The following is a 24,416-nucleotide window of genomic DNA, read 5'->3' as shown; positions in this document are numbered from 1 at the left end:
CAAATCACTTCACTTTTCTGACCCTCAGTTACCACATCGTAAAACGGGGATTGAGACTGTGAGCCCTACAGGACACAGGGACTTACTAGTACAGTGCCTGGCACATAGTAAGCGCTTAACACATACCATAATTATTATTATTATTGTTATTCTCTCCGCCCCCGCTATAGCAGAACTGCCCAGATGCACAGCAGGGGCCCAGTGGAGAGAAAGGAACGAAGGAAGCTGCAAGGAGGAAAATGAAAAAAAGAGGATTCGGGGAAGGGCCGGGCTTGCCGTTCAGAGGGTGACTGCTCTCCCTCCACCGCAGACTGAAGATTTCAAAATCATTCATTAATAAAACCAAGAGGGCATGAAAAGGAAGTGACATTCCCCAAAGCCCGGCCACAGTTTTGCAAACATCTGGAAGGGGAATCCACCAGGGAGGGAGCGGATAGGGGCCAAACCGGCAGCTGTAGAATGAGACGAAGGAGAAGGCAAGGAGGAAAGACCGCCCAAGACACCTTCCCCTTTCTCAAAGCCCTCCTAAAAGGTCATCTAGTCTAGCTAGAATAGAATAGTCATCTATTCTCTGGACTGTAAGCTTATTACGGACAGGGAAGGTGCCTGCTAGTTTTGTTGTATCGTACCCTCCCAAGGGCTTAGTGCTGTGCTCTGCACATAGTAAATGCTCAATAAATGCAATTGATTGATTGATTCATTGATCTCCTCCAGGAAGCCTTCCTCTGGTTCATGCATCCTTGTCATGTCATCTCATCCCATCAGCCACCTTAGCCCTTATGTACTTATTGATTTATTCACCTGGGCCTCATACTCTCACTCCAGGTATATTTGGGCATTTATGCCTATTTTCTCCCCAGTAAGTTGTAAACTCTTTGAGAGGAGGCCTCACCCCTTCCACTTGTTGTTATTATTACTATCATCATTACAATATATGCTAAGAGCTTACCAGGTACCAAGCACTGTAATAAGCCCTGGGGTAGATACAAGATAATCAGGTTGGACAGTCCCTGTCCCACATGGGGCTCAGAGTTTAGGTAGGAGGGAGTAGGCGATGCCCTCCCTCTCCATTTTGCAGATGAGATAACTGAGGCACAGAGAAGTTAAGTGACTTGCCCATAGTCAGACAGCAGAGAGGTCAAAGAGCTGGAATTAGAACCCAGATCCTCTGACTCCTAGGCCCAAACTCTTTCCACTAGGACTTGCTGTTTTTCACTTGTTTTGTAAGTTCCCAAACAAATTGCACACACAGCAAGCGCTTGGCAAACACACTGTTGATACAGTGGACTCTATTAGTGGTCAAACTTGGGTGGTTTAAAGGGGAAGGGAGTCAGTCCTAGAGAAGTCCTCCAGCACTCTCAATTATTCAGCTTCTCTTCCCTTGCCCACTGTCTACTTGTTGACTTGTAGACAGTCTCTCAGTGCTTCCTGGGCCAGCGGAAAAACAAACAGGGAGATTTAAAATCAGTTCATTTTGCCTACTAGGAGCAGCTGGGGTCCAAGGCTGAGGGGAGGAGGAAGTGGGAAACTAAAGGCTAAAGTTAAGTTTTTGAATTATTTTTAATAACAGCAACAACAATAATAATGGTATTCATCAAGAATTTACATGCCAAACACTGTACTAAGCGCTGGGGTAAATGGAATGCAAGCAGATTGGACACAGTCCCCCCTCCCACATGGGGTTCACAGTCTAAGGGTTATCTGTGCATTTCCAGGATCCTGCCCATTAAGGCCACTGGAAACACGTGCTACCATGAAAAACTGACACTTGACTGTAAAAGGACAGGCAAGGGGAGACAGAGAAAAAAGAAAAGCCAAAACCTCAAAAAGTAGCCTCTCAGCGTTTGTACTGAAGGTATTTGTCTATGTCTAAAGTGCATATTTGCTGTGATTTCCGGGAAAAACTTGAGGGCAGATTGTAAAAATTTCATGGCTCCCATCTGCCCCTAGAAGGTGCCAATGGCATCTTACTCCTTAGCCAGTTAACACCAGGGAGCTCTGATATTAGTGCTTTTGTTGCAACTCAGCACGGGAGGGCAGAAAGCCTGAGGTCTGAGACTGGGCATAAAGGCTCTGTCTGCTATGGTCGCTTCCTCTGCAGCTCTCCCGACGGCTCTGAGAGCCCACTCGACTCTCAGCTGCCGTCATCGGGGCTGCTGTTTCCGCTCTGCCCTGTCCCTCTCCCTGGGTCCACCCCGGGTATTAAAGTGAGGCCCCCCGGGGTGTGTGGGGTGGGAGGTTGGGGGCCGGGAGGTGGAGGGAATACCTGAAACACGGTCTGTCAGTTGTACCGATGTGCTTCCTTCGAGGCTACTGGGCCGGGACTAGAGAAGGGACTGGTGGTTCTAGCCCCTGCGCTTAGGTCCTGTCATCTCTGGCAGGGTTTGATTGACCCCAGCATGTCCTCCCACCTGCTGGAAACTTCCTCCCCCTTCATATCTGACAGACCACTGCTTTCCCCATCTCCTACAATCACAAACCCGCCAGGAAGCTTTCCCTGAATGATCTCTCATCTCCTCAGTCGATTTTCCCTTCCTTCAGCACCGTCTATGCATTTCAATCTGGAGAGGCAGTGCGGCCTAGTGGATAAAGCACAGGCCAGGGATTCAGAAGGAACTGGGTTCTAATCCCGGCCCTGCCACTTATCTGCTGCGTGATCCTGGGCAAGACATTTCACTTCTCTGAGCCTCAGTTATTTCATCTGTAAAATAGGGATTAAGTTGTGAGCCCCATGTGGGACTCAGACTATGTCCAAGCTGATTAGCTTGTATCTAACTCAGTGCTTAGTACAGTGCCTGACACATAATAAGCGCTTAACAAATACCATAAAAGAAGTGAACAAAAAAACCTTAAATATATAGGCACTCAGCCTACCCCATCTCTACAATACTTATACTCGGCTGCTTCTCCTGTTGGTAATTGATTTTAATGCTTGTCCCCCCCACTTTATTGTAAGCTCCTTGAGGACAAGGATCATGTATACCGACTCTTCTGTGCTCTCCAAAGTGCTGAGTACAGTGCTCTGCACACACTAAGCATTCAATAAATACCACTGATCGAATGATTAAGCACCAAGTTTGCCTCGGGTAGATTCAGGCTCAGAATGGAATTTTTTATTGAAAAGAATTCCCCGCAAATATCTTGGGGCTCTGTGTGTTGAGGCCATGTTAAGAGATGTAAGTGGCTAGATAGTGAGCATCAATAGTGTCCCGGATGCTATGGGTTCTTATTAAGTTCTGAACAACAGTGACCAGAACAACATTTGGTGGTCAAACCAAAATGCCCACCAGACTGGTGGACAAACTGGAGAATGTGCAGAGTCAGGATGTTTAAGCCCGGGGTAGGGAACGGGGAAGACAACTAGCTGGCTGAGGTGGAAAGAGGACCGACAGGAAGTCGTTTTCCCATCATCAGGGAACGACTCCTGTCCTTGGCCCGAGTTAGGGAAGTGGGAAGGAAGGCATTGGCTGAGGAGATGAGAAAGACGGACATTTGGACTTTTGAGAAGCACCATGGCCTGGTGGAAAGAGGTCATGCCTGGGAATCAGAGGACCAGGGTTCTATTCCGGGCTCCATCATTTGACTGCTGTGTGACCCTGGGCAAATCACTTCTCTGTGTCTCAGTTTCCTCATCTGTAAAATGGGGATTCATTCATTCATTCATCGTCATATTTATTGAGTGCTTACTGTGTACTATGTGCAGAGCACTGTACTAAGTGCTTGGGAGAGTGCAATAGAACAATAAACAGACACCTTACTAAATCCTATTCCGTCCTGCTAAGACTATGAGCTCCATGTGGACAGGGACGACATATCCAAGTGTACTGACACACCGTAAGCACTTAACAAATACCGCCATCATTATTATTATTTGGGAACCATATATATCTCCCTTAGGAATGTGCATGCCCCTCCTTCAGGCAGCTGGTCCTCCAAGAGGCCTTCCCTGATTAAGCCCTCCTTTCCTCTTCTCCCACTCCCTTCTGCATCACTTTGACTCGGTCCCTTTATTTATCCCCCCTCCCAGCTCCACAATACTTATGTACATTTCTTTTCTTTATTTATGTTAATAATGTTGGTATTTGTTTAGCGCTTAACTATGTGCAGAGCACTGTTCTAAGCGCTGGGGTAGATACAGGGTAATCAGGCTGTCCCCCGTGAGGCTCACAGTCTTAATCCCCATTTTACAGATGAGGGAACTGAGGCCCAGAGAAGTTAAGTGACTTGCCCACGGTCACACAGCAGACAAGTGACAGAGGCGGGATTCGAACCCATGACCTCTGACTCCCAAGCCCGGGCTCTTTGCACTGAGCCACGCTGCTTCTCTAATGTCTGTTTCACCCTCTAGACTGTTAGCTTTATGTGGGCAGAAAGCACGTCTGTTTATTTTCATATTGTACTCTCTTGAGTGCTTAGTACAGTGCTCTGCACACAGTAAGCAGTCAATAAATACGACTGACTCACCGACTGATTCTGAACCAAATTGGGCCACCAGCTGCTCACCACCGAGCTAGGCAGTGGTCTCCAACAGACAGGTGATTCTGGCCTTGAGTAGGGAAGTTGTCTAGGAAAAATTTCCAGAACCATCGCCCCTGATTCTGGGCTTGGAACCCCTGGGCTTAACAAATACCATAAAATAAATGATAAATAATTGGTTGAGCGGGAACACCACCATATGGAGGCTTCGCTTACTCACAGAAGAACCCAACGTATAACGATTTTCCTCCTACCTCCATGGAACAACAAAGAACGGCATCCTCCTTTACATCCTGAGATTGCAACAACTGTGGAGCAGAAGGAACAGAAAGCACCAGTCAGGTAGGACTTGTGTACCTCTCTCCAGGATATGATCCCACCCTACTCCATCCCCCCCGCCCCGCCCCACCTACCCGGGTTCCCTAGTTTTCCTCATTTGAGGAAAGGGATAAAGAGAGACAGAGAGCCTAAAGAGGTGAGGTACACAAAAGATTAAGAGAAACAGCAAGGCCAGAAGAAAAGCAAAAATGAATAATACAATCAGCAATTATGGTGACATGATTGTAGCGGTAAGGAAGCACATAGTGATTTTACCGTAATAACACCCTGGATAAGTTGTAACTATGTGATTAGAGCTAATCACCGTGTGAGGCTGCAGGTTTGTTATAAGATGGTGGAAAATATGCTGTGATCATCGACTTTTGCAATTGGCCACTGAGAATCTCAGTGGAAATAAAATTAAACTTAAAAACTTCCAGATTTGTGATTGTGTCTCTCGCAGCTGTGTTAAGCACCGCTAGGTGCTGTCTGGGAACTGAAGGCGACATCGAGAAAAGCTTTTCAAACAGTGTTTGCTTGGGTTTGTTACTGTCATTCTCCAAGAGCGATCCTCCTCCGGCCCCCAGCTTTGCCCGTTCTTCGAGGGGTCTTCCTTCCAAGTTGGGGGTGGAGAGCTCAGCCCGCCAGCTGCCTGCCCGCGGCCCCTCCGCTGGTTTTCCTCAGAGCAGCTGTTGGGTCCCAGAGGTGGGTGGGTGCCGGAGGCTGGGCCCACCCTGGATCCCGGATAGACGGACGCTGGGCAGAGGCTCGGACCCAGATTTTGGTGACCCACAGCAAAGTTAGCGATGGGCCATCTTGCCAAATTACATCCTAAATGAGAGGACGTTGGAAATGAAAGGGCAGTTTTGGGTCCTCAGTTTTTTTAGAGAAAGACTTGCAATTTGCTAGACAATTTAGCACATCCAAGGCCCCCCAACCCACAAGGTGTGTGTATGTATATGTGTGTGTGTGTACATGAGCACGTGTGCACACACACACAAGCAAACACACAGGTGCTTTTCTATTCCCAGGTGGGGATGAGGTATAATTACAGCCCAAATATTTGGGAACATTTAGGCTCTTAGACAATGGCTGGTCAGGGCTCCATCTGAAGGGTAGGCTTACACGCGAGAACTCTACAAAGAATACTTCCAGGGGATCACCTATTTTTTCTCCGCTCTCAGCGTCTCCCCTCAGGAGTGACGGTGCGGAAGGCAAACACAACCAACTCAGCCTTACTCAGGACGTGCTTGGCTCCTCTGTCCCTGCTCTGGGTTACAGGACTAACTGCAGAGAACAGAGTCCAGCTGGGGTCAAAGAGAGGGGACTGCCCAGGCAGCAGGAGGGAATGAAAAACTTCCCGGTTGGGAGATCCTGGTAGAGGGAGGGAGGAGAAAAGCACCCATTTGAGTGTGCCATTAGACTATAAGCTTCTTGTGAGCAGGAAATGAGTGTGTTTTGCTTCTCTTTTACTTCCCCAAGACGAGACAGCCAATTGATAAATGCTATTACTACTACGACAGGTCCTGCTCACATGAAACCCAACAAGATACAGTCGGTTCTTTTGTTGGGCTTACGGCTAGCAAACGTGTGGCCCTTTGAAAGAATTACTGATAATATGCGCCCAGACCTGCTGACTTTTCCTTTTGAGTTTGAAGGAAAATGGGGACAAAGATTTCTCAGGGGGTGGGGGGGGGGGCGAGCGGGGAGGAGGGGAAGGGGTTGGGAGGGGCCAGATTACTAAGAGTACACAGGTCAGAAAGTCACCCTACAGCATCTTTTCAGCCTGACTGGCCTCACTAAAGTCACACTGGAGTCGTGGGAAGGGTGGTCGAGCTAGGTGTCCGGCTCGGGCAGCTGAGGGAGATAATCGCCCCCGTGGCACCCACGGGGCACCGGTGCTTGGGCATATACCGCTCGCTGCTCCTTGGCTGCTGGGGTCTCGCCCTTGTTTCTAATCCAGAGGAAGGGGACTCTAAGTCTCAACTAGACAGGTTTCCTAGCTGGCCTGGACCTCCCCTCGATGACCGCGGCCCTCCCCTCTGCTTGCTTCCTGCTTCCGTCTTACCTGACCCTGATGAATTGCAGCACGGGAGGGGAGGAGCAGTGGGAGGACAGGGATGGGAGAGGGGCAGTGAAAACTCCCCATCACCCACCAATCATCGGGAGGACTGATGTCAGGGCTGCAGGGGAGGGCTCGAGGCAGATGAGGGTCGGGAACTTCTCTTTCAGAGAGTCGCATCTTCACAGCCCAGTCAACATGAGCAGGAGTTTGGGACCGGCGATCCAGCCAGTCTGGCAGGCAATCGTGGCTAAACGACAACGTTTACTGGCCGATTCCGTTGGGAATTATACAAGTTCCTGCTTTGGACATGACCTAGGAGGGCCAATGGTGCATATGGATGGCGCGGAGAGCTACAGGCTTAATTGGCCAAAGCGGCTCTCCACCCAGTCCGGCTCCTTTCTGCCCCTCCCCAATTCCCAGTGCTCAGGATCTTCCTTCCTTCTGCTCACTGGTGATTAGAAGCCAAATAATTAGAGACCGAGAGTGCGACGGGAGGCCCCTTCCTTTCCACTTTCCTCTGCTTCACCCCTTCCTCCTCTTCCCCTCCCTTTGAGATTTTTCCCTTCACTATTTTATTTTATCTTATTTATTTTCACACTTTACACCCACATTCACACTTGAAATTTGGGAAAAACATTAAGTAACTGAAAGATGGTTAAGCCAGACTCCTAAACCCCGTTTCTTCCGGCACCCAGTGACACATTGGCTTTGAAGATAATGTTTATAGGGTCGGGACAAACACAGGGCATCTGGATTGATGCTCAGCTCACCCAGAGACTCCGGGAGGGTTTGGACCCCGGGTCGCATTTCCGCCAAGTTTATCTTTCAGTGGGATTGTTAGGGAAAAAAAGCGTTAAGCCCCAAATCATGTCTTCTGAGAGGAGTTCCTGCGAATCACTTGCTGAATTATTTAAAAGAGAAAGCTGCATGGCTTAGTGTCCCAAATGGGGGACAGTCCATGCCCCACATGGGGCTCACAGTCTTAACCCCCATTTTACAGAAGAAGTAACTGAGGCACAGACAATTTGAGTGACTAGCCCAAGATCACACAGCAGACAAGTCATGGAGCCGGGATTAAAACCCAGGTTCTTCTGACTCCCAGGCCCAAGCTCTAGCCACTGAGCCACGCTGAGAAGCAGCGGGGCTCAGTGGAAAGAGTCCGGGCTTGGGAGTCAGAAGTCATGGGTTCGAATCCCAGCTCTGCCACTTGTCAGCTGTGTGACTGTGGGCAAGTCACTTCACTTCTCTGGGCCTCAGTTACCTCATCTATAAAATGGGGATTAACTGTGAGCCTCACGTGGGACAACCTGATTACCCTGTATCTACCCCAGCGCTTAGAACAGTGCTCTGCACATAGTAGGCGCTTAACAAATACCAACATGGACTGCATCCAACTTGATTAGCTTATTATATCTACCCCGGTGCTCCGCAGAGTGCATGACACAAAGTAAACACTTAAAGAATACCATAAAAAGAGGAGATTGGTGGGTTTTTTGTTTTGTTTCCAGAGAAAGGATACTTCAGCAATAGATGGGAGGAGAAAGGCCAGGAGTCTTTTCCTCACTCAACCATCAGGATACCATCTGCTGACCCTGGGGTGCAGTTTCTCTCACTCTGAAATTGAGGGGGTGAGGTGGGGAGACAGAAACACCAACCACTGCCTCATAGATTTATTAACAGGATTTGGGGGGGCACAGGGCTCTGAGCCAATGGGGAGAGAGGTGCTTCCAGGCCCCTTAAGGTCGTGCTGGAATAAGACTGGAGTCAGAGCGTCAGGATGGGCAGCATCCAGCACCTCAAAAGACAGAGGTAAATGTGTTTCTTGGCCACTGTCATCCTGGCGATCGCACTAGCCCGCACGATGTCTGTTCGGAAGCTAACGCATTCCAGACCTATTGTGTGTCACATAGACTCGTGGTCCCGCCCACCACATCCTCCCCGAGGGAGGAAAAGCCAAGCCGCTCAGAACCCGGGGCCTGTCAAACTGAAAAGCAGGCTTGGCGGGCTTTTGGATTTATGCTCTCCCAGGGATCTATCACGCTCACGCCCCGAGTCAGGGGGTGACTGGTGATCCCCTCCCCTCCGACTGCCGTCGCCACTGACGAGGCTCAGCCCCAGGCCTAGGGTTCCCTGCTGAGCCCTTTCTGCCTCTGACATGGTCTTGGGGTGGAGAGGGGAGGGGTTGGGAGGGGATGGAGGCCAACAACAAGTGGGATCGTGGAAGAGGAAGAATAGGGCCCGACTCGCTTTGCCAGAGCTGAATTGGTTAGGCGGAAAGCAGTGCAGGTTTCTTTCGTGGAAACCGCTGGGAAGAAACACTGCCCAGAGTACCTGGCATTTGGGTTAGGGAGCTGCAGAGGAAGCAGCCTGGCACACCACAATCCCCTGGGCAGGACGAGACCGATAACACTAGAAACCTCCGGTTGCATGGGTCCCCTTTCGCTTGACCTTCAATCTTTTCACGCACTACCTTGGAGAGATTTTTCAAGTCATTTTACCTGATGTGCCGCCTTTATTATCACAACCCTTCTGTGATGTAGGAAGGGGCAGGAGTTGTTCTCATTTAACAGAGGGGGAAACTGAGTCATTGCTTGTGATGCCCTGCTTCCCGCAGAATTCAGGGGACGATGCCCTCCATTAGAATACCCTGCCATCTTGAATCATAATCGTATCTGTTATAAACGCTTACTCTGTGCCAGGCATTGTACTAAGCGCCGGGTTAGATATAAGCTAATTGGGTTGGACAAAGTCCTTGACCCACGAGGGCTTCTCAGTCTTTCTCCCCATTTTACAGATGAGGTAACTGAGGCACAGAGAGGTGAAGTGACTTGCCCAAGTGGCAGACAAGTAGCGGTGCCAGGATTAGAACCCATGACCTTCTGTCTCGCAGGCCTGTACGCTATCCATTAGGCCACACTGCTTTCCTCCAAACAGCCTATCCTAAAGGGATGCATGTGCCCAGAAAGGGGGCTCTCCCCCTCAGTCCAGGCAACTAACAACTAACTAATCAGTGGCATTTACTGAGCGCTCACTACATGCAGATCACTGTACTAAGCACTTGGGAGAGTACAATGCCACAGAATTAGCAGACATGGTCCCTGCCCACAACGAGCTTACAGTCTAGAGGGGGTCCCAGTCTAGAAGCTAATGATAATGTTGGTATTTGTTAAGCGCTTACTATGTGCAGAGCACTGTTCTAAGCACTGGGGTAGATACAGGGCGATCAGTTTGTCCCACGTGGGGCTGACGGTTTTAATCCCCATTTTACAGATGAAGTAAACGGAGGCCCAGAGAAGTTAAGTGACATGCCCACAGTCACACAGCTGACAAGTGGCAGAGCCGGCATTCGAACCCATGACCTCTGACTCCCAAGCCCGGGCTCTTTCCACTGAGCCACGCTGCTGCTTCTTAGAAGCTATGAACTGAGTGGTTGCCAAATGCTGTCTGTGCATGTCCCTAGGTCTCAGAGTCCAGCAAGCCCAAAGAAAGAACATCTATCGGTTTATCAGGGCTACGATGACATTACTGCTCCAAACAGGCCAACCAGCCTAACCAGGAGTCTCCCCCAAGATTCTCCTTTGGAGACACAACCTAGAGAGCCTCATTTAATAATGTTGGTATTTGTTAAGCGCTTACTACGTGCAGAGCACTGTTCTAAGCGCTGGGGTAGATGCAGGGGAATCAGGATGTCCCACGTGGGGCTCACAGTCTTCATCCCCATTTTACAGATGAGGTAACTGAGGCCCAGAGAAGTTAAGTGACTTGCCCACAGTCACACAGCTGACAGGTGGCAGAGCCGGGAGTCGAACCCATGACCTCTGACTCCCAAGCCCGGGCTCTTTCCACTGATCCACGCTGCTTCTCGTTCCCTTCACCATTGGCAGAAGCAAGGATGGACCCTCGGGAGAAGGCTAGCCAGGTAATCATGGCTCACTTTTTCCCCAACAGGCACCAAACTGTTAGACTTGAGAGGTGCTGCTCCTTTGTCAACTTAGCATGTGCGTGTGTGTGTGGATGGTTTTTTGGGAAAATAATAATAATAATTATAAAAAAAGAGTAAGGGAAAAAGAGTAAGGGATGAGATTGAGGGGAAGAGAAGAAGAGGAGGAAGGGGTAGAGTAGAGGGAAGTGTGGAAAGGAGGGGTCTCCTGCCACACTCTCAGTCTGTAAGAAGCATGGTGGTTTTGATACTGCCCCTGAACAGATCGGGAATTGCTTTGGCTCACAACAGAAATTTACAAAAAGTTAGAGGTTCTGGATTGGACTCTCCCCAAAACCCTTGGGAACCGAGTGCTTTCATTATGACATTATAGCCCGTCATGGGGGGGACCGTCTCTATCTGTTACCGATTTGTACATTCCAAGCGCTTAGTACGGTGCTCTGCACATAGTAAGCGCTCAATAAATACTACTGAATGAATATCCCACTTGAGACCCGAATGCCTCTAAAGCCCCAGTTCATCTCCAGATCAGACAGGGGGACCCTCTAAAAACATCACACCCGATCTGTCCTCATCTGGGCTACATAAACAAATGGGTAATCAAGTCTTAGGCTGAGGTCTACCTCCGGCACGAGCTCGACTTTCCTGCTGTGATCAGGAGTGCACCCTCCTTGGTGTCTCAGTTTCCCCCCTTACTCCTCTGACCATAGGAGAAAACACTGGAACTTCTCCCAGACTCCCCACACCTAAGGTTTTTTCTTTCACGGTATTTGTTAAGTATTTACTACGTCTTAGGCATTGTACTAACGACTGGGTAGGTATAAGATAATTGGATTGGACACAGTCCTTGTCCCACCTGGGGCCCCCAGTCTTAATTCCCATTATACAGCTGAAGAAACTGAGGGACAGTAAAATTAAGTGACCTGGCCAAGGTCACACAAGGGGTTATTAGTGAATGCCAAGAAATCCTCAGGGAATGGAACTAGAAAAATAGATGGATTGGCTATAACCTGGCATAACTAAGCTCTCAATAAGTATGACTGATTGTTGTCCACAGTGATAGGAAAGTCAGCGGGAGCATAGGATTTGGGAGGACAGATGAGGAGTTCTGTTTTGGACATGTTTCAGTGTCTCCCCCGATTAGACTGTAAGCCCGTCAAAGGGCAGGGAGTGTCTCTAGCTGTTACCGATTTGTACATTCCAAGCGCTTAGTACAGTGCTCTGCGCATAGTAAGCGCTCAATAAATGCTATTGAATGAATGAATGAATGAATAGCTCCTGCAAGCCTTCCTGGAAGGCAGCAGCCAGGGGAATAACCCAAGTAAATGAACTGAATCGGTGACATTTAGCATGCATACACTGAAGAGTGCCAGGGCTGGAGGGCCTACTTTACATTTCCATTTGCAAAGTGTCAGGGAGTCAGAAAGACCTGGGTTCTAATCCCAGCTCTGCCACTTGTCTGCTGTGTAGCCCTGAGCAAGTCACCGTGCCTCAGTCCCCTCGTCTGTAAAATGTGGATTAAAACTATGAGCCCCACGTGGGACATGGACTGCGTCCAACCTGATTAACTTGTCTCTACCCCAGCGCTTAGTAGAGTGACTGGCCTATAGTAAGTGTTTAACTAATACCATAAAAAAGCACCGAGTTGTCACCTACAGCTTCACCCTCTTAATAACCTTAAAGTCATTCCCAAAAGGTTTTGCTCCAGACATCCAATGCTGACTTGTCCTCGGCCGGCTACTATCCAGGGACCGGGCTTCTCCCTGGATCAGCCCTGAGCATGGAGTCTTTGCAGCTCCCAATTTTCTCATGAACTGGGAAAGGTATACCCAGTATACCCAGTAAAAACCCAGTAAAAGTATACCCAGATCACAACCCACAGAGATCACCAAATGATTCCAAGTTCCAGAGAGTGAATGAAATCACATTCCAGAGAGCAAATGAAATCACAACGGAGCTCTCTCTCTACCTTTACTCCCCAGAGAGATCACGAAACGATTTCACGTTCCAAAGAGCGAATGAAATCGAATGCAAACCTCGGAGTCCCATCCCTGAGACTTCTCCAGGAGTCGGGCAGCCCCTTGGCTCTCCGCCCCATGAAGTTTTGGGGGTTCACAGCTGGGGGCTATTCTGAATTTGAGGTTGCTGCCAAGAGGGCACCTACAGTGACCATCAAGGAGGAGAACTGTCTGCAATAGCATTTTCCGTTCTTTAGAGTAAACAATAAAACAGGAAATTCACAGAGAAACCCACATCAACCCAATGTTAAGGTTGCAATTTTCACAGCCCCGAAGTCAGGAAACTTGAAGTTGTGGTTCCCATAGCAACCTGGATATTAAAAACCAGAGGCTCTATCCACCGGGGCATCACCGGTGGTGGCAAAGTCTTTTTCTTTGGAGTCCTGCCCTGAGCAGTCTGGCACCACAGTATTGCTCCTGACGTGGTGTGCCCCATTTAATCTGGTAGCTACAGCTGAGATGGGGGTCTTTTTTAAATGGGCTACCGCCTCCTACAAGCCGTTCAAGCTACGCAAAATAGAGAAGCAGTGTGGCCTAGTGGATAGAGCACGGGCCTGGGAGTCAGAATGACTTGGGTTCTAATAGCCCAGCTCCACCACTCGTCTGTTGTGTGATCTTAGGCAAGTCACTTCACTTCTCTGTGCTTCAGTTACCACATCTGCAAAATGGGGTTAAGACTATAAGCCCCATGTGGGACAGGGACTGTGTCCAAACTGATTAGTTTGTATCTACCCCAGTGCTTAGTGCAATGTCTGGCACGTAAGTACAATTGCCACTGGAACGCTGATAAGATCTGAATGACTCTGGGGTCCAAAACAACTGAATACAGCTCGCAGGACTCCTGTGTGCACGCAAATGTGCGGTTTGACGCATGTGGGGGTTTTGAAGAAGAGAGGTCTTTCTATCTGGGTAGGAAAGGAGGTGAAACAGAGGGAGCAGGAACCTCAGTGCAGGAATCACACTCACTGCCTTTTGGCAGCAGATGAGCAGAGAGGCACCAGTCTAACAAGGCAGGCTGGGAATTTGGAAGAGGGGCCTTACAGACAGAGGCCAGGCAGACGGACAGCGGAGCACAGCTCCTTTGCGGCCTGGGACAGTCACCGAGAGGCCTCGGTGGTCAGAGGGAGGACTTCCCTTTACCCACTTGAGTCAGTTCCTCGTACGGACCAAATGAGTGCAGAGAGAGAAGTGGCTCTGCTGGAGAGCAGACAAAGAGTCTACTTGATTTCCTAACAGGACAAGCCGCATGCCAGAATTTGACAGGCTGGTCACATAATATACCCAGCCTTGCTTGCGAAAGAACTTTCCCTCTTCCTTTGTGCAGGCTCCTTACTGCGGACCGGAAGGAGACGCTGCAAACACTCTGGGTGGGGTTTGGGGGGGGGGGTGTTGGGGGGAAGGGTGTGAAGGGACGATTCGGGACATCCCCTCCCACCACCAATTTTTATGCCACTTAGCCAGAGACAGGCTCTGCCAGTCTCTGCTAGGAAACCGGAATGCCCCGCAGGTCTCTGGGCGCGCAATGTTTCCTTTGACCGTGAACGTAAACTCCATGGGGTCCACTCCAGGAAAGAGTGTGTTAAGTGTAATGAGAGCCACTCTGGCCTTCCTGGAGTCCCTAATCCAGTCTTTCAAAGGGCCACCGGGCAGTCCCACACCCCACAGAGATCACTGGACAGAGCTTTGTTCCACAGAGCAAATGAAATCGAATGCGAGCTTTCTTTCTACCACACTTTCCACAGAGATCACCAGATGATTCCTCGTTCCAGAGAGAGAATGAAATCGGAGGCAAGCTCTCTTTCGACCTCACAACCCACAGAGATCACCAAATGATTCCAAGTTCCAGAGAGTGAATGAAATCACATTCCAGAGAGCAAATGAAATCACAACGGAGCTCTCTCTCTACCTTACTCCCCAGAGAGATCACGAAACGATTTCACGTTCCAAAGAGCGAATGAAATCGAACGCAAACTTTCTTTCTATTTGCTTTACGATCAGTGACATCTGCTCTTGGGCAGAGGGGCAACTGGTTATCTGCAAGCCTCCTTGGATTCCTTTTCTCTTTCAGAACTGATGGGCCACCTTGCTTCTGAGGGCCATGGGCAGGATTCTTGATGAAACTTCTGAGTACTACAGAGAAATGAGAAGGGCCTACTCCACCCAGAAAATCCCATTTGGCAGCAATTGTTCTTCGGAGAGGGAACCAGGAAGGGAAGACGTAACTAACACACAAAGAATCCACTCCATTTCACTGCTCTTTTAAACTTTAGAGGGCAGAGGGGGCAAATACAAACAAGTCTTCTGAGATCTGGGCACACACTTCTAAGCTCACCCAAATGGGAAAGGAGAGCAGTCCAGAGCTAAAGATATCTGGGTCTGGCCTCTTACACCTGATAATGACTTTACTGGGTGTCCTGGGTCAAGGTGTGTACCCTCTCTGGTCTGATCAGGAGGATGACTGCATTACTCCGAGAAGCAGGGTGGCCTAGCTCATGGAGCACGGGTCTGGGAGTCAGGAGGATCTGGGTTCTACTCCTGGCTTCGCCACTTGTCTGCTGTGTAACCTTGAGCAAGTCACTTCACTTCTCTGTGCCTCTGCTCTCTCAACTGTAAAATGGGGATTAAGACTGTGAGCTCCATATGAGACATGGACTGTGTCCAGCCTGATTAGCTTGTATCTACCTCAGTGCTTAATACAGTGCCTGGCACAGAGTAAGCGTTTAGCAAATACTATAAAAACATGTAATCAGGTGCTTTGAGATTCTTGAATAAAGATGGATAAGAGAAAGAAGCCACCTGTCCTAAAATCTATGGCACTGATCCAACAGCAAGAGAGGCTGGGGAGGATAACAAGTAATAGGACTGGGGGAATTCTAACCCCAGCTCTTCTCTCCCTTAGAGGTTGACCAGGAAGGCCACTTACTCGTGTCCCTGTTTCTGCCTCTGTGACTTGGGACAACACTAACAACCTCCTACTCAGTGCTGTTGGGAACCTGGGTTCTAATCCTGGCTCAGCCACTTAGCTGCCATGTGACCTTGGTCAAGTCACTTCTCTGTGCCCAAGTTACCTCATTTATAAAACGGGGATTCAATGCTTATTCTCCCTCCTGTTTAGACTGTGAGCCCCATGTGGGACCTGATTATCTTGTGTCTATCCCAGCACTTAGTACAGCTTAACAAATATCAGAGTTATTAAAGTGTCTTGAGATCAGCTACAAACAGAAAGACCTACATAACCACCTTCCATCTGAATATTACTGGGGGCTTTAGTGGGGGGCTGGTGCCTTGGGTCAACGCAGTAAATTTTTGGATAAGGTAGAGCATCTCAAAGTGATCTTATTACTAACTGTCAATCAATGATATTTACTGAGTGCTTATGAAGTGCACATCACTGTACGAAGCGCTTGGAAAAGTACAATTTAATAGGGTTGGCCAGCATGATCGCTACCTAGAAGGAGCTTACAGTCTAACTCATGAGTTTACCTGAGACCCAGCCAGGTAAGCAATCCCCCTGCCTTTCCCAGTAGGTTGAAAGGCGGTCCGGAAAGGTTACACATCTTGACTCAGATCCTACGAGGCCACAGCCCTTCTGCTCTACGCAGAAGATTGGGTTACCTGCAGAGGTCTGAACCCCAGAATCAATCAATCAATCAATGGTATTTATTGAGTGCTTACTGTGCGCAGAGCACTGCCCTAAGCACTTGGGAGAGTACAATAGAATAGACACGTTCCTTGTCCATGATGAGCTTACAGTTTATAAACATTAAAATGAATAATTTGTCGTATATAACTCATAGTTATGTACATAAGTGCCGTGGGGCTGAGGGTGGGGTGATTACCCAGAAATTTGGGAAGCTTTGGTCAGGGCTTCACTGGGAAGAATCTCCCAGGATCTCAGATCCAATTTTCTGGTTTTAGATTCACTATTTTTTTACTTTTTAATTGGCATAGGGAGGGTTGGGAAATAAGGAGAGGGATCCAGAATTTTCCTTTCTTTTTTTCTTTCCACCACAAAAGCCCTGACGGAGATGCACCCTCTTCTCTTCCTAAATCCACCCCCTCTCCCTTTGTATCGTGCAGCAAACAAAACAAGAGTTCAAGTGACAGGCGCCGCCGACTCCCCTGCAGCTCATTACAAAGTTATTAACGACGTTCCTGCTTGGCAGGAAGTTGCGCATTGTTGTAAGACTATTTATTACCAAGCACAGTCACTCTGACCCACAGCACGTGAGACTCTTCTCCCGCTCTGCTTGCTCACTGCTGAGGAGAAACCCGTTTGGTAGCCACGGGAGGCTGACCGGCTGAGAAGCGATGGTGGCGATATCTCGGAGGCTGCCTCCCGGGCTTAGGTGGGGTGGAGGTGGGAGCAGGGACTTTATGTCCTCTTACCCTCTCGCCTCAGGACTTCCGGGGGATGAAAGAGGTGCTCAGAGGAGCTTCCCATAAGGGGCCGAGCGGGAAAGGAGGCTGCGGGCTAGGGTGGTGGAATCAAGACCCAGCCCCGCTCGGCTCCGGACCTGTGTTGACGGAGAACCCCAAAACCAGTTCTTGGACTATGACCTCAAAGGGCTGTCATCCACCACTCCACTAAACTATAGATTTCCGGATTCGAATCCCCTCAACCCCATCATGCCAGCTCAGGGTGCATCTCCCTGCCTCTCTTTCTCACATTCACTAAAACAAAGAACTAAATGTTCGGGCCATGTTTTCTACTCCTAACGTCTGCTCCCAAGAGTCCAGCATGGTGCTTTGGGCACAGTCGTCGCTCAACAAATAGTTATGATGATCTGAGATCCTGAAGTCCCTTCCTAACAGAACTCTCCCCCTCACCAACCCTTCTAGTCTGAAAGTTCCTTGAGGGCAGGGATCGTGTCTACCTACTCTACTGGGTATATTTATGTACACATACAAATATGTTTACATTTGTACATATTTACTGCTCTATTTTATTAATGATGTGCATTTTTCTAAGGTTCCTATTTTTATGGTAGTGATGCCTGTCTACTTGTTTTGTTTTGTTATCTGTCTCCCCTCTCTAGACTGTGAGCCCGTTGTTGGGTAGGGATTGTCTCTGTTGCCGAATTGTACTTTCCAAGCACTTAGTACAGTGCTCGGCACACAGAAAGTGCTCAATAAATACGACTGGTTACTGAGCCGTAAATAAAATAAAAAATAAATGATGGTATTTGTTAAGCGTTTACTACGTGGCTCAGTGGAAAGAGCCTGGGCTTCGGAGTCAGAGGTCATGGGTTCGACTCCCGGCTCTGCCACTTGTCAGCTGTGTGACTGTGGGCGAGTCACTTCACTTCTCTGTGCCTCAGTTACCTCATCTGTAAAATGGGGATTAACTGTGAGCCTCACGTGGGACAACCTGATTACCCTGTATCTCCCCCAGTGCTTAGAACAGTGCTCTGCACATAGTAAGCGCTTAACAAATACCAACATCATTATTATTATTATTACTGTTCTAAGTGCTGGGATAGATACAAAGTAATCAGGTTGTCTCACATGGGGCTCACAGTCTTAATCCCCATTTTACAGATGGGGTAACTGAGGCCCAGAGAAGTGAAGTGACTTGCCCAAAGTCACGCAGCTGACAACTGTACTCTCCAAATGCAGGGCTCTGCACACTGAAAGCATTCAATAAATGCCATCAATTGATTGATTCAGGACATTTGCTCCTGATTATCATGGCCATGGGAGGGTAGAGGGGGCAGGGAAGAGAGACATGGAGACTGGGATGAATTTCATTTTGGGTAACAGCTCCAGTCGGACAGTTTGGAAGGGTATTTTTGTTGAATTCTTTTTAAAGGTATTTAAGAGCTTATTATGTTCCAGGCACTGTCCTAATCACTGGGGTAGATGAAAGCTAATCAGGTTCATGGGGCTCACAGCATTAATCCTCATTTTAAAGATGAGGGAACTGAGGCTCAGAGAATTTAAGTGACTTAACCAAGGTCACATAGCAGACAAGTGATGGAGCTGGGATTAGAACCCAGGTTCCCAAGTCCATGCTCTATCCACTAGGCCATGCTGCTTCTGAGGAATCTTTCCTCCTTCTACCTCCTGCCCAGCTCCCCCAAACAAGGTCCATACCCTTCTTCCCCAGCCCAGAGGAGCAGCTCTGGAGGAGCAGGAGGGGCGGGGAGGAGAAGCAACAAAGCCTACTCTATATTAATATCTGTCTCCCGCTCTAGACTGTAACTTATCGTGGGCAGGGAATGTGTATATTGTCATACTGTACTCTCCCAAGTGCTAAACACGGTGCTTTTCAACAGTAAGAGTTCAAAAATATGATTGACTGACTGGAGTTGGGCAAAGTCAGGCAGAAGGGAGGAAGAAGAGAAGCCAAGGACCTCGTTTATCTGCAGGTCATTTCACTCTTTCATTCAATCATATTTATTGAGTGCTTACTGTATGCAGAGAGCATTGTACTAGGTGCTTGGGAAAGTACAGTACAAGAAGAAACAATGACATTCCCTGCCCACAACAAGCTTACAGTCTAAAGGGGGGAGACAGACATCATTAGAAAATAAATATAGATAGAGAAGCAGCGTAGCTCACTGGAAAGAGCACGGGCTTTGGAGTCAGAGGTCATGGGTTCGAACCCCAGCTCTGCCACTTGCCAGCTGTGTGACTTTGGGCAAGTCACTTAACTTCTCGGTGTCTCAGTTCCCTCATCTGTAAAATGGGGATTAAGACTGTGAGCCCCACGTGGGGCAACCTGATTCCCCTGTGTCTACCCCAGCGCTTAGAACAGTGCTCGGCACATAGTAAGCGCTTAACAAATACCAACATTATTATTATTATTATTATCTGTATACGAGTGCTGTGAGACTGGGAGGGGGGAAGAGAAAAGAGAGCGAGTCAGGGCGACACAGAAGGGAGTGGGAAATGAGAAAAAGTGGGGTTTAGTCTAGGAAGGCCTCTTGGAGGAGATGTGCCTTCAATAAGACTTTGAAGTGCGGGGGGAAGAGTAACTGTATGTTGGATTTGAGGAGGGAAGGCAGGCATTCCAGGCCAGAGGCAGGACGTGAGTTAGGGTTCGGGGGAGAACTAGGCAAAGTCAAGGAACTATAAGAAGGTTAGCACTAGAAGAGCGAAGTGTACGGGCTGGGTTGTAGAGGGAGAGAAGTGAGGTGAGGCAGGATGGGGCAAGGTGATGGAGTGCTTTAAAGCCAGTGGTGAGGAGTTTTTGTTTGATACAAAAGTGGATGGGCAACCACTGGGAGTTACGAACAATTAGGTTAGGTCGTGAACGATCAAGAACTGTTGGGCTCCCATGCCAGGACCTTCTCTGCCACTGCCTTGGCCCCCGATTTCCCCGCTGGGGCCCGAGCACAAACGGCCGAGCCAGGCCGTTTGCAGGTGAGAACCACTCCAATCCCAATGGAGCCGCTGAGGAACATGCCATCTTGGCCAGTTGAATCTAAGCCTGGGTAGGTCTATTTAGGAGATCTGAAATCTCGGGTCTGAACTGCAATTTGGTCTCTACGTCTGCCTGTTCACCTTGGACAGCCCAGGATCTTGAAGAGGTCCGAGGAGATACAAAGAGGGGCGAGCCAGGGTGGGAGAGGCTGCAGAGGGGCAAGTGAACCCAGACATGCTTCCCCGTCTCCGCTCTCGGTGTCGCTGCTGCCGAGCGTCAGCTAGCCTCATCCGTGACTTTCTGTTGGCTCTAAATCTGCCCTCTAAATTAGCCACGGAGCAGTTCCCTCACTGACACTGGCTGAGAAGTCCTGTGGTTTGGGGGCGGGGGAGCGGTAAGGGAAGCTCCCAATCTTAACCCCAGCAGAAAGGGTTATGTGGTGCAGACCCCTCAGGCCTGAACAGGCTGCTCTGGGGGTCTCCTGAGCCCTGGAGGAGTGGGGGCTTTCCCTCCCTGGGAGCTCAGAAGTGGTCTCGATTGTGCCGGGCCTGGGGCTCAGGCTGGGCCTAGTCTGGCTTGGGGCCCCTGGGGCAAGGGGATGGGTGCTTGCCTGTCAGGAGCAGAGCCTGAGGGTCTGCTCTGCTTGGGTCTGGATCGGCTCCAGACCCAAGGACTCTGGTGGGGCTTTGTGGATTCCTGGCAGGATTGATGATTCTTCTCCTAAATATGCACTGTTACTCCCCCTCCTCCCCGCAGCCCCCTCTGAACTACATACCCCACAGTTTGGCACAGCTCTCTCTCTCACTCACACACACACACACTCTGCACTCTCGCTGCCCCTCTGTCTCTCTCCCCCATCTTAGCACTGCTCTGCAGCAGGGACTACCCTCTTGAAGTTCAGACGTTAATTACAGAGCTAGAATATTTTTCTAAATTACACAGCGTGGCCCCAGGAGATAATCGGGACTGGGAGGAGGGAGCCCTGGAGTGGAGGAGGTGAAGGCTGTCTCGGTGCTGGATCTTGGGCTAAGGACTCTGTGGGTGGGTGGGGGGGAGGAAGCAACTGTCAGCCTCATCGAGCCATGCCTGAGCTCCCCCTCCTCTTTCTCTTGCTCACCCCCTCCCCCTAAACTGCCCTGCACCTCCTCCACAAGGCAGACAGCAGCAGCTCCGACTGAATCTCCTGTGAGGGGATGATTACACAAAGATTGTGACCTAGGATCCCAGGATTCACTCCCCCATACAAATACCTCAGAAAAGTGAGAGACATTGGGTGGATTTTCATATTACTTCGAGAAACTCGGAAAACCCCGATTGTATTTTAATACCTGCCCTGCTACTCCTCTCTAATTGAATACTTTAGCTACTGATGTCTTGCTAAAGCAAGGTAAACGGTTAGATTACATTTTTCTTTAAAATGAAAGAAAAACAAACAAACCACTAGACTAATTAAAAGGCCCCGAACAAGTGATGGAGGTGGGGGTCTTACCAAAAGAAGATGAACTGGTGTTTGTTTAAATTCAGGGGAGTTCAATGATCCCTTTAAAACTTTTTTTTTTCCAAGTAAAAATGGTGACATTCCACATTAAGGAAAAGAAACAAAAGTCAGCATCCATATGTTTATCCAATGCCCAAATGGCCATGGAGGCAGCTGGGAAAACGCAGTGAGGAGAGTGCAAAACCGCACCTCAGTCTTTGCACAAATACTGAGAGATCGGGACAACTTTCTGTTGTCCGTCACGGATCGGTCCAGGTCTTGTTTTCTCTCTCTTACTGAGAGCCCCAAAAGAAAAAAGCATGTATTTTCCTGAGAGCATGTCATACCTCAAAAGAATCAAAAGCTCAGGGTTGTTGGACAGGGCACTCAGAAAGCTGAAGTGATTCATTTTGTATAATCCCCTTGTGCACTGGGCTCCCTCACATTATTCTTCTTTCGCAGAGCAAAATGTAAAACATAACAAAAGATTCTAAAACTCTGAACACTCAGAATCAGAACACTCTAGAAGGGAATGAATTTCAGTCCTAGATGTTAAGGATTAATGTGGACAGTTCAGTCAAGGTTAATAAAAAAATAATAGCAATGATTGTGGTATTTGTTAAGCACTTACTATATTCCAGGCACCCTCGTAAGTGCTGGGGTAGATGCAAGATAATCAGGCTGGACACAGTCCATGTCCCCCGTGGGGCCCACAGTCTTAATCCCCATTTCACAGATGAGGTAACTGAGGCACAGAGAAGTTAAGTGACTTGCTCAAGGTCACACAGCAGAACAGTGGCAGAGCCGGGATTAGAACCCAGGTCCTTCTGACTCCCAGACCCGGGCTTTTATCCATTAGACCATGCTGCTCCTCGACCTCACCGCTTCTCTGCCTTATTAGAAACAAAACAACCCAATTCTTCATTCCTTGGGTACCTGTTCTGTAGGGTTCCTTTCTAGTTCTGCATGGCTAAGTAGGTCAGTCATTAAGAGTCGGCTGTTGTCTCTTTCCCTCTGCCTCCCTGCCCCAATCTCCTCTCCCATCATCACATTTCCGCAAATTCACTTCACTTCAGAAATTGGGTGGCTCTTGTGGAGCCTTGGGACGGAAGGCACGGCTACAAGCTGTCGCCTGGACCAACTATATCTCAGCCATGACTGCAGAACCATCTGACACATAAGTCCTCTTGCCCAGACTTGACCCTGGCTATCTAGAGCCTCAACTACTCAGCCCGCGAAAAAAGGCTGTCCACCCTTGTCTGCCTCCCCCGAGATTCTGGGGGCTTGGCAACCAGAAGATGCTCTGAGGCCTTCGCACAAAAGGTTCCGATCGCTTGACGGGGAATTAGGGAATGGGTCCCACTGTCCACTGCATGGGGCTCTGGGCTCAGGGCTGTCACCTCCCAGGCACACCGTAGAGGCAGCTGGAAAAACTTGGTAAGGAAAGTACAAACCCACATCTTAGTCTTTGCACAAATGCTGAGAGATCGGGGCGATTTTCTGTTGTCCGTCAACGTTCGGTCCGGGGCCCGTTTTCTCTCCCCACAGGGTCCTGGTACTGCATAGCTCGATCTTCCATGTGAGACCACTGATTGATTTTCCAATTCTCTTGCCCGTCCCTGGAACTCGGATTGGGTTGAGTCTGGAGGGCTCGTGGCTCTGTAACATCACTCCCTCCCGTTACCCCAAGATAAATAGGAGGCTCTCTTCCATTCCCTGCTTAGAGTCATCACCCTGCTTCTAACAACCTGGTCTACAGGAAGAAGATAAACACTGAGTCCCAGTGACCAGATTATCAGCTCTTCCTGTTTCTCTAATGTCCACCAGCAGAATTCAGTCTAGTGAGCTGCCTGGGGTTAAGGGAGTTACTCACTCTACAGAAATCTACATAAATTGGGCAGATTAAGTTCTACGTGGGCTGCAGGCTGCCTGGGACCTACCCTGGGCAATGGATGAGGCCGTGAATACAATAAGGGAACTGTCTGCTTTCCCCTTTCCTTCCTCCTCCCCATGTTCCCACCCTCCTAGGATTCTGCTATTTCCTTTTCCTGGGAAGACACACCCACGGCTGAAAGGAAACAAGACACTAAAGAAACTCAACTTGGAAGAGGCCAATATCCTCTGCTTCTTTCCTACATTCTTTTGGGTTTAGTTTTCGTGGCACTCTGTGAGGGGAGAGTTTGGTGGGAGGGGCTTCTGTAGGGCCCGGCTGCAGACGGATCCTTGGGTTTTCTTGTTTTCTGAGGTTGTCAGGGATAGGAGAGGATGGGTAGGAGGAGGAGGTGGAGGTCGAGGGGACACACTGGATTTAGAAGTGTCTGGAAAACTTGCAGGCATACCTGAAGCGTTCTTGAACCTTATGCAAGGTGGAGATGAGTAGGGAGAGGGAGGGAGAGTGGAGAATGTACATTTCTGGCATTTTATGACTTTATGGCCCAGCCTGTCACTCAGAACCTTTGAGCCCCAAGAGCAGGCTAGAGTTTCCTTGGGCCAAGGCTCCAGTCCTCCAAGGGATTTCTGAGATGACTGGCCAAAGAATCGACAAGAGTGCAGCTGTAACATAGATCCGATTAATTCTCCAGGAGGAAGGGACCATAAGAGTTCATAGTCCATCCCCCTGCCTCCTGTCAGGCTACCCTTAGCCATCCCCGACAGGTACAGCCCTATCCTCCTCCCACAGACCTTCAGGGATGGATATTTTTCAATTTCCCTCAACAAGCCACTTGGTCTTCTTTCAGCTGGTCTAAGCCCCA

The 24,416-nt window shown here is 49.1% G+C and overlaps 1 protein-coding gene across 3 annotated transcripts in view; it reads right to left on the bottom strand.

The window, feature by feature from the left end:
- Positions 1 to 24,416, bottom strand: part of CTIF (cap binding complex dependent translation initiation factor) — a 402,154-nt gene that overhangs the window by 4,290 nt on the left and 373,448 nt on the right. For all 3 annotated transcript variants that reach the window (XM_029059560.2, XM_039911489.1, XM_039911490.1), the window contains exon 11: positions 4,731 to 4,784. In XM_029059560.2, coding sequence (XP_028915393.1) covers positions 4,731 to 4,784 — 54 coding nt within the window. The remainder of the gene's footprint in view (positions 1 to 4,730; positions 4,785 to 24,416) is intronic.

The sequence above is a fragment of the Ornithorhynchus anatinus genome, chromosome 3, assembly GCF_004115215.2.
Source record: "Ornithorhynchus anatinus isolate Pmale09 chromosome 3, mOrnAna1.pri.v4, whole genome shotgun sequence".
Classification (NCBI taxonomy): Eukaryota; Metazoa; Chordata; class Mammalia; order Monotremata; family Ornithorhynchidae; genus Ornithorhynchus; species Ornithorhynchus anatinus.
This window is presented reverse-complemented; position numbering and strand designations above follow the sequence as displayed.